Consider the following 19,024-nt stretch of genomic DNA (forward strand, 5'->3'; position numbering starts at 1 on the left):
GTTTGAAAATAACGTGACAATAATGCCCCCCCGGCGGCACCAGGCCATGGCCTTCACTTTGAAAACCTGTGGATTATATAGTATGTTTTAGAAACCCAGTGAGGCTTGAAGGGCCTTCCACTCAACCATCATGGTCTCAAAGAGTCTGTAGCAGCAGAAGAAAAGAGAGAAGTGTAGCTATAGGCACAGATGAGGTCGTCCAGACCAGCTTTCAGCCCCACAGGAGCTCCACCCGTCAGAATGACTTGCAGCCGATACCAAACACACCAGGGCACTTCCAGAGGAATTTAAGCATTTCCCTTGGTGATTCATGCATCGATTTCACGCGGAATACAGGGTGTTGTCTTGACTGATGTGGTTGCTTTTGCCTTCGTTTCATAGCCACAAGCCAACACAAATATTAATGTGAAACACTTTTGCTTTTTGTAATAGTCCCAAATCCCAATGCAGTGTCTGTGGCAATAGTGGATTGCTGTAGCACTGCATATTTATGCTTTTAAATCAGGTTATTGGATGAAGTGCACAAAAGACGAGCGCAAAGCGGTCTGTTTATATGCGTGTTATGTGTAGAGGATATGTATGAATGTACTGTATGTCACTGTCTGCCTAGTTGTCCACCAGAGAGTACTGATAATGCAAAAACAAACTTGGACTTATACACAGCCATGCGTTTCAACTTTGCACAACACCAGGCAAGCCTTTTTGGTGGAGAAAGTTCACTTGGTAGAGTGTCTCTCTCGGTCATATTCGCCCATGTGAGTTTTACGTGACTCCTTGCATAACACTTTGGACTCCCGGGGTTACTTAAGCAGCGGCCGCAGCTCATATAATGGGGCTAAAGTGGTCCTAGGGTCCCCCAGCTCACGTGGCTGAGACGGCCAGACCTCTCATTTCTCCTCCACCCTAAAAACACGAACCCCTGGTATGCGTTAAAACAAACATGCACGATAGGACCTCTGTGAAAACATGTAAAGTGAAGGACAAGGACAGATCCATCTGGACTTATTTTCTGGGCCGCCTGACTTGTTCTTCAATAAGAGGAGATTTGAAGACAGACTTTTTTCCCCTTTCACTAACACAAACCCACTGCAAAAACTTACCAGCTTAATCATATTATAATTTGCATTCAGGCTTGAAAGATACTGTAGTAAAATGCATTAAATAGTCTGCGTTGGCAGACGTTTTGGCTGGTTTCAAGAATTTTCATATTTTTTAAATGCATTTACTTGAAACAAATGAAATGATGAGTTACGTGATTACTTCTTAAAACAACTGATTATCATGAAAAAGTAAAAAATGTCTTCAAACCAGCTAAATGTTCTGCTAATGCAGTAAGATAATTTGACTAGAATATCTTGAAACAAGCCCACCACTTGCAACAATGCAAGTAATAGTAATCACTTGAGCTCGTCAGTTTTTACAGGTTGGTAAGGCAGAGCAGACGGCTGATGTTCCCCAGGGGCTCAGTCTGGTTGATTCCTGCTCAGTGTTCGGTAAGCCGGACCAGGGTGAGTCTGGTGATGGAGGAAACGGTAGGGGAGGTGGGATGTGTATAGTAGAACCACTGAACAGAATGCCCTCGTCCTGTTGGACAAGGGCTTTTGATCAAACAGCCTTGAGTGTGTGTGCGTGCGCACACTGCTGCCCCATGTATTTTTAACCTTTGAACATATGCTCCTGGTTACGACGAGTAGACTTGTCAAAAGGTTTTCTCGTTGATCGCTGCTGACACTTTTCACGTGTGCCAAAGCCAAGTGGACTCAGTGGATTTTTCAGGTTTCATTTTTTTTGTTGCAGGGAACAGTATGGGGTTGGGGGTGTCTAGGAGAAATAAAACAATGTCTGGATGCATTATATAAGCTTGTGTTAGAAAGCATGTTTAAACTGGACTGAAACCTTTCTCCAACACTTTGACTTCTCTGGGTCTCCTTGCATTACACGGCTGACCTGCACCCTCTTTTTGCCCGTATGTGTTTTCAGAGTGCAAGGCCTTTTGTGTATAATCACTGATGGCTGAAGACTGTATTTCATAGCCATGCTCCAAAGACAGCATAGTGCGAGGGGTTTCAGTGTCCTGGTAGAAGCAATGAGGCATTGTCCGCAGTTTAGACGAAGCCAAAGCCACATTCAGACATGGAAGATTCACCGCAGGCTTATGATTAACGCTGTCCAATGCTTAACCATCACGAAGCACCCAAATTCATTCATATGATACTGCGGTATTACATTGCTGGGAGTTGTGTTGAGGTGCTTGTGTTTAATGTTTAATTGGCTTAACCACCTAAACCCTGCCCCAAGGGCCTATTCCTTGTTCCCTCCTCTTTTCTCTCTACAAAAATAGCCAATCTACAGGCTCAGAACGTGTTGCAATTTTCAACTAATTTTGGATATTATGACATGCTCAGAATAGCGACAACTAGCTAGGGGTTCATGACAGACTGCAGTTGGCATTGTTGGCATTATCACCTATTAACTCTTTCAGTGCCAAGAGTATTTTCATAAAGTACTCCCAAACTGCCAGGAATTTGCGTTTTTTTTTATTTTTAAATTTTGTAATTTTTCATTCAAATAAATGATCTGATTGGGGTTTTAAACCCATAATACAGTTCTACCAGTAGAGAGCAACAAATCGACACATTGATGATCTCGCTGGCTCACTCACCCCCTCCCAAACAGGCTCACGTCATATCCGGTCCTAACCGGATGTTGACATTTTGACAATCGTTGATCAGGCTAAATTACGATGCGATACACGACTACGATGACTGATCGTCACCCAGACCAAAGAGAGTAGACGTGGACCTCTCCGTTCGCTTTTTATACCGTGTGAAAAACCGTGACTTTCCCTATTCTGGCCGAAAATCACCGGAGAAAAACAACGTGACCCGGAAATGAATTTTTTTTTTTACATCCGGCTCCGGGTGAGTCTGATGTAGTCAGGAAGCGAAAGTGATCATGAAAAATATACAGAATAGCGCGACCACAGTCAAAAGTAAAAACTCGGGATTTCTCGTGCTGGCACTGAGGGTACTCGGGAAAAACTCGGGATATGTCGGGGCGTGGCACTGAGAGAGTTAAGAGCAATACATCTAATGAAAGCTTTGTCTTCATAGTTACTATATACAGTATCCACTTGTTTTATAAGCCACATCTGTACTACACTAAGCCCATAACTGTAGGCGTGTCATTTACATTCACAACCGCGCTTTGGTTGACAGGTTGACGGCCCATTGATGACGTTAACGTCTGGATCAAATGGAGCAGTGAGGGATGCTTGCCAATAAAAGCATCATAACTTTCCCTTTTTTACGACTAACTGTTGTACAGTACAGGTAGACACTGGAATTGGACAATAAAAACTATCTGTCATGCCACTAGCTAATCTAGTCTGCCATTTCTGCAGAGCACCTGCTTATGTTTGGGTGAGATTTTAGGTGCCGTGTGGGAGGATTGGGTCAAATAAATAATCCAATTAACAAAATGTTACTTTAATTTAATTACTGACAATCAGAAATTATGTTCAATTAGAAGCTTGAATCGAACAATGAAGGTGAAGCTGAGATTTAGGTCAAGAGTCTATAATAAGTACAATTTTCAGTAATCTATGTGGTGATATATTGCCTAAATGTCACATAACCTATATTTAAAACCAATAATCACATTTGCAGTGGAATGGCACATTTGCACTGCAAGTCACTGCAACCAATGACTAATGACCCTTCTTTGTTCCAGGTCATGGATGAGACCAAAACGCAGATTGCATGGCCCTCCAAACTGAAGATCGGAGCCAAGTCCAAAAAAGGTGAAATTTTTTTCTAATGTGTATAGGCAGTGCTCCGAATGACTGCCCCAATTTGCATAAGCTTTTCTGTATAGCCTGCATTTGACTCCAATGCTTCTCACTCCATTTCACAGTACACAAGACAAGTACTTTGGTCTGGGGAAAGATGTGGCAATAATTCCTAAAAAAAGAAAGAAAAAGGGAATCTTGAACAACTTTGTCTCGCTTGTTCGCCCTCCGTCTGAGTCAGTTTAATGATTAAGAACCTGTGTTATTTTAACCAGAAGAATGTTCTCATTGACGTAATTAGCGACAGCAAGGACGTATTTCAAGGCCACGCTAGCATTCACCTCTCAAAACTCAATCGAAATGTTTGAATGTTTATGAAGATGAAAGCTTGCATACTTCTCATTCCTCACTGGTTCAGTAATTTTATCTGCGTTTGTGATTCTCTCTGGGGGTTGGGGGGGGGTGGGGGGGAGGTGTGAGCAGTGGGCTGTGGGAGTTGTTGGAATTTCTCTGGACTTGTGTATTTAATAGCCAAGTTGTTTCAGCATTCTTCTGCCAATAAAATACTATCGAAGCTATTTAAGGCTCTTCCGGGAAGGGGGGGGGGGTTCGTTGCTGTGCCCGCACCCTCGCTGTTGTCCCCAGGAGAATTGCCAATATGCATTTTTCGAACCACATGTGGAAATCCAGTTGTGTTATGTAACTTCCTGAATCCATACCAGAAAGTTGACAGGCATACATTGGAATTTTGTTGCACCAGTTTTCCTCTCAAAAGCAGTCAACCACACATCTCCACCTAGAGCATCACTAAGCAGCTACCCGCCCCCCACCAACTATGTGTTCATTCACAAAACCTGCAAACCGCCAGAAATGCTGTTCCGTGTGTGAGCGAGACTATTTAAAAATCTGACCTATGATTTGTCGGCCGTCAAGACTCTCTCCCGTCTTGCGTAAACCGAGAGGAGCGGAGGGGAAGAATGTTAGCTAATCACTTGCAGTTATCTTACAGGCGAATGTGTGTGCTGCATTCTTTTGCGTTCCAGAGAAGAAACACATGTGTATGTGACCATGTGGTCCGTAACAACCTGGGGTCATGGGATGATAGTAGGAAAAGAGAGAGAGAGGGAGGGTGGGAAACAGAGGTAAGGAGAACTAGAGGTTACGAATGTAACCCCGGTTTTAGTAGGTTCGGAGTTTACTACTCACTATGGGATATCAGCGCCCTCAGGCGATGACACAGAGCAACACACACGCTCCCGACGCCAATACTGATTGGCTAAGGGTATGTCACGAGTCCGGAAGACCCGGGAGTATAAAGCTCCCTCGTGACGTAGGCTCTTCCTCTTAACATTCTCCTCTCTGCATGCCAAATGCGCACAGAAAGGGGTGTCTGGTGAGTAGTAAACTCCGAACCTACTAAAACCGGGGTTACATTCGTAACCTCTAGTTTTACCACGGTTCTCCGTTTACTACTCACTATGGGATTCATAAACCCCCCTTGAGGTAATGAGCCACACAACCCTGACAACCCCGCACGTCCCTCAGCTCCTAGGTCACGTCCCCCCTGGACGTGACCTATGGCCCCATGGGCGCCCCCAACCCACCGGGCTGGGATGCGGGATAGATAATCAAGCTAGGCCCTGACAGACTCCAGAGTCCGCCTATTTACTAACAGGCAGACACAAGCCTGCCTCATAACTCAATATGAGGAACAGGGCCCCATCTCCTGGGAGCCAGCCCAGCTGGTCCCACGGAAACCCCAGAGGAAGTCGAGAAATAGGGAGAAAGCCCCAAGCCTACTCCCTTCCCTCCACTGGCCTGGAGGCAGCCGCTACGCCTAGGACCGCGCGCGCCAAGGATGACGCCGCCACGTCCAGGCTGTAGAAAACCGCAAAAGTCGATTGGGACGACCCATTTTGCGGCTGCACAGATCTCCTGGATCGAAGCTCCCCTGTAGAGAGCCCAGGATGTAGCCATGCCTCTAGTAGAGTGAGCCCTCAGACCCTCTGACAGGGGCACCACTACTCACATAAGCCAACCTAATGGCATCTCGGATCCATCTAGAAAACGTTGCCTTATTGACCGCCTTCCTCCGAACCCCAAGGCCCAAAAGAGACAAGGAGCTACGTCGATGAGCGATTGGCCGCTGTCTTCTGACAATAGAGCTTCAACTCTCACCGGACAGAACAATGCAACCGCCTATCCTCCGCCGAAACGAAGGGAGGCGGATGGAAGGCTACCAACTCACCCGGATCCGGGGCCACCCCGGTCCTGGTAACGAACGTCAGGTTAGGTTTAAGCAAAACCCTCCTGTCATTGTTAAAACACTTCATGCACTCCGGACTCATCAAGAGTGCATGCATGTCACTGACCCGTTTAGCCGTAGACAGGGCCACCAAGAGGACCGTTTTGAGACTAAAGATCCTCAGATCCACAGACTCAAAAGGCTCGAACGATGGACAGCATAGTGCCTCCAGCACAACCGTCAGATCCCAGGCTGGGAACAGTGGCCTGTTACCCGGCCTGGCTCTCCTGGCGCCGCACAAAACCGGCGCACCAAGGGGTGCTGGCCCACCGTCTTGCCATCGAAACTCCGTGGCAAGCGAAATGGCCGCCCCAAAACACCTTCACTGTTGAGAAGGATAAATCCCGATCTAGCCTTCTCTGCAGAAAGTAAGAATGCTACACATCGAGGCCTGGAAAGCCACCACCACTGGTGACTGTTCCAACCCCCATCTGACCTCGTAAGCATTCCTCGTGGACACGGCCCTTGCGCCCTGGATGGTAGCCATCACGTCAGGGGGAAGGCCACACGAGCTCAAATTCACCCTCTCACGGGCCAGACCCATAGGTCTAGGTCCTGAGGGCGTCCCCCCTCCCTGCCGCAGCAAGTCCCTGCCGACAAGGAGGGCCCAAGGCACGTCGTGAAGGAGAGGAGTTATCTCCTGACCTCTACGTGTCCCATGCTGGGGCCACCAGCAACATCAACAACCCTCGGAGCCTGACCCTCCCCCACATGGGGAGGATCAGCTCTATTGGTGGGAAAGCATAAAGCAGTTCGTTCAGGAGGCTCGGCACCTGGAACGCCTGAATGGACGCGAGACGTGAGTCGCATCACAGCGCCATCTCGCATGCCAATCCGTCCAACACCAGGGAGGCCAAACCTTCCTGCTTGTTGACATAGCACATGGTCGCGGTGTTGTATGTTCTGATCGAGACAGAACAACCCGGAAACCGAGCACCGAACTGTTTGAGAGCGAGGAAAAACCCCGTGAGGCTGGCGTCCGTGGTGATGACCTTCTGTGATATCACAGCGCCTATACTGACCCCTTGGGACAGAAAAGCCACCTGCGACCACGATCCGAGTGTCTCCACGACACCCTGGAACACCACCACTAGCTGAAAGCCTGAGGTGAGTGGGATCCGAAGAGCCCGCTGCCACCTCTATACAGGTCTCATGTAGAACCTGCCCAAGCGGATTAAGTGAATGACTGAAGCCATGAGACTCACCGCCTGCATGCCTAGTTTGTAAGTGACTTGACGCCCTACGCGAAAAGACCTCACACAAGCTAAGACGCTGTCCAACCTGCCCTTGGACAGCCGCGTTCTGAGTGTGTTCGAGTCCAGCGAGATCCCCCAGAAGGTGGTCCGCTGAGATGGAACCAGAACGCTCTTCTGGACGTTGACTGTGAACATAGCGACGTCAGGTGGGAGAGGGCCACGGCCGTGTGCCGTGCCACCACCTCCTCTGAGCCAGCAATTAACCAGTCGTCGAAGTTAAGTCGACAGACCGATCCCCTGTCGCCGCAGTGGAGCTATGGCCGCATTGGTACACAGCACGAGCACCCGCAGGCTCAATGACATACCAAAGGGAAAAACCGTGTACTCGTACACTCCCCTTTGTAGCCGAAGTGCAGGAATTCTCTGTGTGGAGGCCAGACTGGAACGTGGAGGCAAGCAACCTAGAGGTTGATGCCCGCCCATCAGTGCCCCTGATGTACCGTTTTGCAACAGCTTTTACGGTCGTCAACAAAGAAATGGATACTTGTTGAGGCCCTTCAGATTCAGAAAGGGCCGTACGCCCCCCCCCCTTTTTCTCACCAGAAAAAGCTTTGAACAGAAACCCAGTCGGTTCTGATTCGTAGATATTTCTCTGGTAACGCTCATGCTCAAGAGAGAGAGAGAGAACCTCCTCACTTAAGAGTCATGGCTGCTTTTATCTTCCGCCTGAGATAGACACACTCGTCTGACCTAGGAAGTAACACAAGGCATGTGGAAAACACACCAGTTCAACCACAATGTGTTGTTGTTGTTCAGGGGAGCCTGGCCAGTACAACCACAGTGTGTCACTGCCGTACTGAGCTTAACCAGTAAAACACAGTGCAACGCTGATGTACTGGGATAAAACAGATTCGGATTGCAACCCTCCCAAAAGCTGCTCACCGAGTGAGTGAGTCGGGAGGAGGCGCTGCTGTTATCAGTCCCGTGGGCAACGTGCACATTTCCACGGGGACCGATGACGTCGCCACGCGGTCCAGCGGACTCGTACTGTGGCGTCCATTAGAGACCGTTAGTGTCTGCCATGCTGTGAACAGGCCTGTCAGGCACAAAGGGCTCATAGAGGAGGCCATCGACGCCCAGGGACCCCCTGGGACCCCTAGCGTCGTGACCTCCTGACCGGGGCTGGATTACGTGCTTGTGTATTTTAAGACATTTTCAAAGGAACAAAATAAAGCACAGAGACAGTGTAAAACAACATAAAAAGTTTAACATACTCTTATGAAAACCCTTTATGTGTGTCTCAAAGCACTCAATGAACCTGAGCCTCCATCGTGGTAGTGTAGACAAAGGGCTAACTAGCTTAGTTTGTAAGCTTAGCCTGGTCTAGTCTAGCCTAGCTACAGGTCGCGTTTAGCCTTTAGCTGCTACCTGTAGCTGTTTGGCTAACCAAGAACGAAGGAGAGCTATGGTCACCACGTGTTGTTTTAGGGGACTGGCTAAGCGCTGCACCAAAACAACACTGCTCTTTAACTGTGTCGATGTTAGTGAGGCTAGTCAGCCGCTAAGTGAAACAACATCAGCCTGACTCTATGGGCTCATAGAGGAGGCCTTCGACGCCCAGGGACCCCCTGGGACCCCTAGCGTCGTGACCTCCTGGCCGGGGCTGGATAATGTGCTTGTGTATTTTAGTACATTTTTAATGCAACAAAATAAAGCACAAAGACAGTGTAAAACAACATAAACAGTTTAACATACTCTTATGAAAACCCTTTATGTTTGTCTCAAGGCACCCAGTGAACCTGAGCCTCCATCGTGGTAGTGTAGACAAAGGGCTAACTAGCTTAGCCTGTAAGCTTAGCCTGGTCTAGTCTAGCCTAGCTACAGGTCGCCTTTAGCCTTTAGCTGCTACCTGTAGTTGTTTGGCTAACCAAGAACGAAGGAGAGCTATGGTCACCACGTGTTGTTTTAGGGGACTGTCTAAGCACTGCACCAAAACAACACTGCTCTTTAACTGTGTCGATGTTAGTGAGGCTAGTCAGCCACTAAGTGAAACAACAGCAGTCTGACTGGAGGCTATGCCAACCTAGCATACCATAGCTAGTAATAGTCACGGTAACTCACCATGAGTGAAGAGACGTTGACATCCGTTTCCATGGAAACAGGTGACGTCGGCACCTAACCCACAGGGCCCGTGCAAGCGTGGGGGTCACGTGACTGAGTACGGAAGCATTCCACGCTGCTCCCTTGGTGTTTACAAAGTCCGTCGCCATCTTGTCTAGGCTTCTTGGCCTGGCTAAAGGAAGCGACGGAGCCACCTCCACCGAAGGAAGCACTCTGTCGCCCTCCAGAGGCTGGCGTGACACGGTGCTTGGCAGGTTGTAAATATTGGGGTGACCTTCGACCCGCGCCGCCATCTTGCAAACCTTCCTTCCCACAGTGGGCCTCTGGCGCCCTCTGCCGGATGGATGGTAGAATTGGAAAATTCTGGCGTGACCCATGTACACTGGCGTATATAAATAGCAATGGGTTTATTACCTTTGTCTTGTTTATAGCATGCACAGTATTCATCCCAGCAGCGTTTGGAAAGTCACCAAGGGACTTTCCAAGCGCTTTGGGCTTATAAGGGGTGGTTATCAACACGGGGACCACCTAGTGATCCCTATGCATCGATGCACCCCGACAGTTGTTGAAAACAGGCAGAGAAGTATCCCATTATTGTCTATCATGCTGTGAAAGCAGGCCTGATAGGCACAATGGGCTTATAGAGGAGGGCATCGACGCCCGGGGACCCCCAGGGACCCCTAGCGTCGTGACCTCCTGACCGGGGCTGGAAGTGTGCTTGTGTATTTTGGGAAATTTTAATGGAACAGAATAAAACACGGAAACAGCATAAACAGTTCAACATACTCTTATGAAAACCCTTTATGTGTCTCAAAGCACCCGATTGTAGCCTCGTTCTTCGTGGTACAGACGCCGGCTCTGAAGAGGCTAACGAGCTGGTGTTGTCCTAGCAAGCTAAGCTAGAACAGCGCTGCTAACCAACCTGTTGCTTAGTGAGGCTAGCCATTCGTTGAAACCAGCCGCCACAGGTTCGAGGATCTCTTCCTCGGTGGCTGCGGGAGGTTCTCCCCGTCCGGGGCTCGTCGTGGACACCTCCTGGGTGTCCTGGTACGACGGGAGCTCCAGGAAATCTTCCCCGTCCTCCGCCATGTCGTCATCGTGAAGAGCCATCGACTCCTCGCTGGCAGGGGGGGAGGGAGGGCCGCTGCTAGCATGCTGCGGTGGGGACAAGCCCCCATCGCAGCAGCAGCGGCGGGAGGTGGCGTCAGCGTCGTGGACGCTTGACGCTCTAGTCTTGGCATCGGCACCGGTGGGGGTCCCATGAGCCGGGGGGCCGCTTGTGCTGCCCGACTGGGGTCCCCGGTCCGGTGGCGGTGGAGGTCTCACCGTTATCTCGTCTAGTCCAGCCGACCAGGGTCCTAGCCCTGACGAGCCGAGCGTCAAGTTGAGAAACGGTTAACCTCGTGCAGTTAGGGCACGCATCTGTCTCACCCGGGTGGGTCCTGGCGCAGAACGCGTGATCGACCCCCAAGCAGTGGATGAAGACGCGGTGGGGGTCGTCTGCGGCGATGAGGGGGTCGCATTCCGCGAACCCGCAACTCCTCGGTGGTTCCATCTTGGTCCTCGGTCTGGGAAAACAACAGGCTAAAGCCTAGCCAGTAGCGTAGCCTAGTAGCTGCTAGTATTAGCCTAGCCACTGAATGAATGAATGAGCTAGTAGCTGCTAACCGGTGTTAGCAGCTAACCGGCTTTTCAGCTAACCGGCTTTTCCAGAACAGACCAAGAATTAAGGAAAACTGAGAGGATAGGTAAATAAATAAATACTTAATAATAAGTTCCGGGAGAAAACTTATTTGCAAGGATTTTCCCGTGGGGATATAATCCTTATTCCCGCATTGGGTTAAAGTTGAAAATTTCCTTGCTTTCTTGTGTGTGAATTTCTGCGCATTCGCATGCAGAGTGGAGAAAAGAGAAAGAGCCTACGTCACGAGGGAGCTTTATACTCCCGGGTCTTCCGGACTCGTGACATACCCTTAGCCAATCAGTATTGGCGTCGGGAGCGTGTGTGTTGCTCTGTGTCATCGCCTGAGGGCGCTGATATCCCATAGTGAGTAGTAAACGGAGAACCGTGGTAAAACGTATATTGTCGCTGTCAGGCTGATGTATTTCCAAAATCGTTAATTTTCATGACATGAAAAAAAAACATGTTCCAATGGATCTAATGGAGTTCTGAGATTCACAAGCTCCAATACTTTTCAATGGTTAACCACTTAAAACCTGGCATACCTATTTTGGGCATGTCATTATAGGCAAAAAAAAACACTAAAGTAGCCTATCTACAAGCTCACGACACATTGAAAGCTTGTAGATTGGCTATTTTTGCAGATTTTTGGGTGGTTAAATCATTTTCAAAAGATTTAGATTCAGAGATTTAAATTGTGACCAACTGTATTATTGATCTATTAAAACAAAAAATGAATATGGAGATTCAAGGTTTCAAACCAGTTTACATACACATTTGCCCTCAAAGGACCACAATAGAAATAAGCTCTGTCACTTTTTTGTGTTTTATCCTTTCCACAGATATGTACAAATATCATATTCATGTATGTGCACTTTTGTCAATAAAAACATGAAATGGTCAGCACAGACAACACTGAAAAGAGATACACGTTTCCTTTGCACACTCATCGCTCGTACACTGCTTATCACGACACTTAAGGCACATCTGCTTTGAACTATCGCCATGATCTACCCTTGAAGCATCCAATGGCACAGCTGTTTTGTCAGCGAGGGGGAATAATGGATTATTTTGAGTTATCTTATGTAATCTTTACAGGCGTTATTTTGCCTTGTTTTGATTGTGGTTTTCCTGTGGCGGCAGCCAGGGATCTGTCGCACTCAATAGGATAGGAGCAGATGTGAGAGGGATTCTTATGTGTGCATCCTCTCTTGCCATACTCGTCCTCACTCTATCAAAGTGCCAGGCTCTCTGCTCTATGCATCACCTGCAGTGTCAACTGCTCGAGTGTGATAAGGCCAGTTTTGTGCCTCCAGAGTAGCCCAACATCCATATGCTGTCAAGCAATGTATCATATAAGAGCCATATCGCCAGTACACAGGCCACTGAGGCCAGGCTCATGTTACACACCTTCAGAATAAACTATTTAGCGTAGGCTACTATGTGCCAGTGCTATTTTCTAATGGCAGGTTGAAGAATAGGAAATACACTTTTATTTGTAAAGATAATCCCTTGCTATGACTAAAAGCTATAACTCATTTTAATAGCTATAATACAATGTTACTCTCATGCAGCATTGAAAGTCATTGACCATATTCACGCAGCAGCCGTTTTGCTCTTTCATACTCTGCAGGGAGAGGGAAAACTCACCCTCATGGGGTATATGAAATGAGAGCAAAATTGCCACCATGTGAGCTGACCTTTGTACCTATTTGTAAATTAAGCAAAACTACTACAATGGCATTTTTAAGCCACTGCAAAGGGTTTTAAGGTACATTTAATGTTCTTCAGTAATGATATTCCTTCCCAACCATTGACACAGAGCCACCAAATATTGAACAATTACAAAATGGCCGCGTCTTGTACTGGATTTTAGCCAGTTCCGTTTTAACAACATTCCCGCAGATGTTTTGAATGAGAATTGCCCGGCCAAATGGATTTAATTCCCTGCATTTGTGTGGTATTTTCGGATGTAAGCCTTCGCTGGAAAAATACTTTAGCATTGCCAGTACGGAGATGAGGGTCAAAAGGTTCCTTTTCTGTCAAGTGAAAATGACCAAGTCGTGCGACTGAAAGCTTTCTCCCGGCAGCTGCGTGTCCACCTTGTTATTGTTTGTGTTCATGGATGCGTGTGCCAAATTAAGACTTAAGGTGTTCATTTTCGATTCCACAATCAATCATCTAATGAGAGCGCACATGGCACAGTCCACTTCAAAAATGCGGGGGTGTTCAACATCACGACTCTGCAACGCTCGTTTAGCTTGGCTAATGTTTACCAGATGTGGTGCTCAGGTTAGATTTAGAAAGACGGGGGCTCTGGATGGGTCAGACGCCCCCTGATGGGCAATACGGGCACCACAGGAGGAAGTGGAGGACTTTGTGTTGTCTTCAGCAACAGCTGTATGTTTGGAAACCTTCCTGGAACAAATGCTGTGCCTCCTGAAGGGTCCCTGTCTGCTCTCTTGCTGTTCTTTCTCCTTGTTGTTTTCCCATCTCAGATGGCGCCCACCCTTCTTGTGATGCAACACTGTTTGGATTAAGGAGGGTTTGTCAGAGCTCTTTTTTTTTTTTTTTTTGGTTCTTACGTACATGCTGAAGGCCTGTTGTTCCTCTCTTGTGTGATCTCTCTCTCCGGGTTTCTCTTGTAGGAGGCCCGGCCCCCAAAGTGTCACTGTAACTGCATCCCCTCTAGTTAGCCTGAGACTCTGCAGCTCACACGGTCCCCTCTCCCCATAAAATACAGAGCACTGGGGCTTCTAAACACACTTCCCAGCAACGGCATTCCACAACCGAGCCAACCCAACTCACTGCTCTCTGAAGGGGGACTGGGCTTGGATCGAGGGCTGTCCCTCTCATTTTGCTGCCCTATTGAGAATAGTTTGGTTTGTTTTTTTTGCGAGTATCTTTGATGTGGGCTATTGTGCATGATACAGTGAAAGAAAAAAAAAACGGTTGTAAACTGAGGATCTCTCTCCTCATCACAACGAGGGGTCTTTATTTCACCCTCACAGTTTTAGTTTTCCACTATATTTTATTTATTTTTTCCCCCCAACTCGCACTTTTCCCCTCCCGAGCTCACAAAAAGCCGCAACAGGCAACAATGGGGTTCTCTAAGGTCCTGGTTACATTATAACAATAAATGTGTTGGAGTGAGTTTTGTTTGAGGGCTGTACTGTAAATCTGAGATGCTCGACCTGCGTGTGCTAGGAGGAGCATTCCTGGAAGGAGGCTTAACTGACTTCCTGCTACGGATGGCAAGGGGGATGAGGGCCGTGTGTGTGTGTCTGTGTCTTTATGTTTGTGTCTGCATGTGCGCATGTGTCCTCGTCAGATAAGTGTGCCAGATGCACACTTATCTGACGCTATTCAGACACTACAGGGCTCATGTTAGCCGTGGATGGTTTAGGTATGCAGTGTTTGGTTATTTTAGCTGCAGTTTCGAGGCCAAAGGGGTAGTGTCTGCAAGTGGAGTTTACTCAAATAATTAGTACCTGTACTTCTCGCACAGTCTACTTACTGCATGATCCCCTGATATGTTTACAAATTGGGATATCACAGCCTCGGTTGCAAAGTGAGATCTAGTAATTTCGGTGTCATTTATTTTCAGTTCTAGCGCTTGAGGATTTGGTTGCATGTGTATTTGTAATAGCACAAAGAGAACACACACAGCCAGGCACACACAGGCTCATGTATACATACTGACAAAGAAAGGGAAAGATGAATAGACAGAGCTCATGACATGCTTTACTGCAGTGGTTTTCAACCCTTTTCATATCAAGGCCCATTATTTATTCGGCATTTGAGCCGCGGACCACCATTTGATGAGATTTAGCCTCTCAGACCCAAAATATTTTGTTATCGTTGGATATGATTTTGTCCACAATTCCATGCTGTATTGATATGCCATAGGAGAGATAACCGGTAAACGTTGATCAAAATAACAATTCTTTAAAGACGGAGTGCCGTGATTTTCAGTGCTTTTTTCGCCCCCTAAAACATAATCATCAGGTATTATGGTTATACTGTGTACAGAAATTGTTAAAATTATGTTTTTATGCGGACACGCCTCCAGTTCATTAAGTATACCTGGTTCTCACCTTAGCACCTCCTCCACCACCTTAGCACCACCCACCTGTCCTAGTCCCGCCTCCTCCTCATGCCCACACCTGTTGTGTTATGATAATGAGGGGGAGTGTATATTTTTACTATGACACTAAAGGGCTGTTTTTCTATTGGCACGTTTGACCCTCAAGGTTTCAGCCTCCAGGTAGAAACTCAAAATAATCAGAGAAGACATAAAACACCATAAAACACCACCAGGGGGCTTAATGAAGTTCTATCAACCTCATAGACACATGAAAAACAGAAAAAGTGCAAAACCATGGCACCACCTCTTTAAGTAATGCACATGTTTAACAACAATTTAACTCGTGAGAGCGTAACATGAAAACAAATGGACCCATAAGGGTCCATTTGGTTTCATTTTACACTCTCAAGAGTTAAAGATCTATAAGGGTCCATTTGGTTACCAACTCCATCATTTAGCTGGGGACCACCTGGAACCCCCTCAGGGACCACTGGTGGTCCCCGGACCACTGGTTGAGAACCACTGCTTTACTGTAATGCAATGTGACAGACAAGGAGGTTCTGAGGAATGAAGTGAAAGACAACTTTCTCTATCTTTTATCTAGGCAAATTCACAACGGAGCCATTATCCTGGGACATTTTTAACCCAGTGTTTCTATGCGCTCTGCCCACTGACTGGCTGTCTGATTGTGCTTCTACTCTGCAGCTAGATTGGTTTGTGGCAGACTTTAATGAGTCACCAGACATAAAAGCAGCAATTACTGTCGCGGTGCATCCAGTGATCCACTGCAATTTGTTGACAAAATGCACATAGCTTATGTCACATTTGGTGAAATTATTTTAACTTCTGTCCCACTTTCACATTCCAGCCTCTGCCTCATGTTATGTTTTGTTCTCTCTTTCTATCCCTCTCTCCCCTCTCCCCACTTCCTCTCTGTTTCTCTGCAACTATTGCTCTCTTAAATAAATCTGCACTGCTCAGCCCTGATAAATCACAGTAACTCTCACCTGCCCTCCTTTCAACGCATTATTCTCTTCCTCCACCCCTTCTCTCTCCTCATTCACTCACTCACACACACACACACACACACACACACACACACACACACACACACACACACACACACACACACACACACACACACACACTCTCACTCAGACTCTCTCTCTCTCTCTCTCTCTCTCTCTCTCTCTCTCTCTCTCTCTCTCTCTCTCTCTCTCCTCATGCAAACGGAACTCGTCTCAGTCTAGAGCTATCCAGGCAATTCTTATTCCGCAAGTGATGTTGCCACTTGTTAGGCTGTGAAAGTGTTTTGTAAGTGAAATGTAGTACATTTCATCTGAAGAAAAACCTAATTGTCTGACAGTTTGTGAAATTCTTTAATTAAGTATGGAGAGATTTAACAACAAAAGTCCTGTCTTAACAAATTTCTTTAAACATTTGCAGACCCCTTTTTATTTATTTGGTGGACCCCCTTTGCACGAAGTGGACGGGAAAATGTCACTGTAAATACTTCATGTGGCTGCAGCTATCCCGTGCACTGTCAATTTGAAACTTTATTGATTGGTTGCTGTCACAAGGGGTCAAGAAACAACCAATCATAACTAAGTTTGGTTATTTTATTGCTGACATGGAAATTCAGCAGATAGGCGAGCATCGGCGCCAAGGGCATGATAACCCACATAACGTGTGTGCGTGCGTGCGTGCGTTTGTATATAGAGAGAGTGTGTGTTTTAACAGGTGCAGACATTTGGCTAGTACAGCAGCACATACAAGAAATGTTTCAAATGTCAAATTTCTAGACTCCAGGAGGTCAGTGGACCTTTGTTTGTGAATCAAAGTTCCACAAGGTCTGGAGAGGGTGGTGAAGGAATTAAACTGCAGGTAGTATGAGGACATCGTCGGGTGTGATGCTAACGTTCGCAGATGTTGAGACTGATGTGCTGTTGTTTGAAGTGATACTGTATGTCAGCAGTAGCACTTAGTATGGCACCTCTCAGAGGGCAGACTCTGCAGCAATGGATACCGAATCGATATTGCAATACAAGTTTCCACGTGGTAACTGTGACTCTGTGTTCAGACTTAAACAAAACAGTGCATTCGTATTACCTGATTTATGAGGCCTACTGATGCACATTAGTAATTCATTATAAAGAAACTTACATTGTGTAAATATATTTTTGCTTATCATTTTCCAACTTGTTTGCCTTTATTTTTTCTACAGTTAGACCCCTTTGAAAGCCTTCAATCGTTACAAAAAGCTTTTTCAGCTTCACATTCAAACAGTATAAAATAAAATATTGGTTAAAAATTTTGCTAATACTGATTCTGCATTTTTAAGGCTATACAGCCGATGATGAACAACTTGTGCATCCCTAGATGTGTTGAATACGACATGTTTATACTGTAAGTCATCAATCAGTTCAATGATGGATATAATGTCGGTCTGTACGTAATCCATCCACAAGTCGCTCAGCAATCTTATCAGCCATGATGTTAAAGTGTCAAATGGGCTTATCAGCCAGGATGTTAAACTGTCAAATCTGATTTCATCTCCATAAAGACTCACAAGATGTGTTTGAGTGCATCTTTCAGTGCCCTGCAGTGTTGCCAGATTTTGCGAGAGGAATAAGCAACCAGGTCTATGAAAACAAGCCCAAAAGAAGCGACAATAGGCCAACTTCAGCACTTTAAACGTATATGCATCAGTTGAGAGTTGCTGTAACACCTTAGTTTCACTAAGGGATGAATAAAGTACCTACCTACCTACCTATTTGGGAGTCCTTGACATGAAAACTGGTTTAAACAACATTAGGAAACAAGCCCAAATAAGCAACTACACTTTACAAACAAGCCAATAACCGCCAATAATTTACAAGCAACTTTACAGAAAAACAAGCCCAAAGTCGCTTATGATAAGCAGACATGGCAACACTGGTGCCATGGTGGCGATAATGGGTGAGGTTAAAAAGCCTCTTGTAAGCCTATATTGTATTGGCAGCCCAGCCGTTGGTGTCACAGGTGATGATGTGATGTCTTTTGATCTCATCTTTGTTTTGTCAGAAGCCAAAGAATTATAACCGTGCTGTTTTCCCAGTCAGAAGTCAAAGAATGAACAGTGCTGTTTTTCCCAGCACTGGACAACGTTAGACAGCTGCTCTGTGTTGAATTTCTGTTTGGCGAGTGACACTACTTTAACTTAGCAACGTGTTCAGTGGTGTGACGGGCAAAACAGGACTTTCATCTTTTCCCGTAAATCTGACTTCATATACTTTGTGGAATCAATTCTTTTTTCAGTTGAAAATATATAATTTGTGGCTCACCGGGTAGGAGCGCATACCACATGGATAAGGGCTACAGGTCCTTCTCACAGTTGGGCCCCGTTTCGTGTCCGATCCGGATCAGTTTGCTGTGTGTCATTGTCCCTCTCTACCGCCTTTCTTGTCTCTCTTCCTTGTCATATCTGAATGAAGCATAAAATGCCCAAAATACAGCAAATCTTCCGTCAGGTGATGAAGCCAGGGTCTTGATTTTTGGCAATGGCTCGAGAGCACCAGACCAGCACGAGAATAAGGCGACGAGATCAAATCCATTGCCAATTCCATGCAGCAGTGTTTGAAGCATCCTTTCAGGTCCTTGGGCCTTGAAGTATTGTAGTCGATCAACTGTGCTATTCAAATGTACAGATTCAGTCAAGGGGTGCTGCCGTGTCTCTGACACTGTCGGTCTCTCACTGAACCCATTAAGACCTGAGGCGGTTTCTCGAGTCTTCTAAATCCTGACAGTTTTCTGAAAATTTTCATGTTGCTATGTTATCAGTGGTTCTCAGTCTATTTCATGTCAA

General features: G+C 46.6%; 1 protein-coding gene across 3 annotated transcripts in view; it reads left to right on the plus strand.

Annotated features, from left to right (window-relative positions):
• bicc1a (BicC family RNA binding protein 1a) overlaps window positions 1-19,024 on the plus strand; it is an 84,679-nt gene that overhangs the window by 28,736 nt on the left and 36,919 nt on the right. For all 3 annotated transcript variants that reach the window (XM_080449885.1, XM_080449886.1, XM_080449887.1), the window contains exon 3: window positions 3,733-3,802. In XM_080449885.1, coding sequence (XP_080306011.1) covers window positions 3,733-3,802 — 70 coding nt within the window. The remainder of the gene's footprint in view (window positions 1-3,732; window positions 3,803-19,024) is intronic.

The sequence above is a fragment of the Gymnoscopelus braueri genome (genome assembly GCF_963280865.1).
Source record: "Gymnoscopelus braueri genome assembly, chromosome: 14".
Lineage (NCBI taxonomy): Eukaryota > Metazoa > Chordata > Actinopteri > Myctophiformes > Myctophidae > Gymnoscopelus > Gymnoscopelus braueri.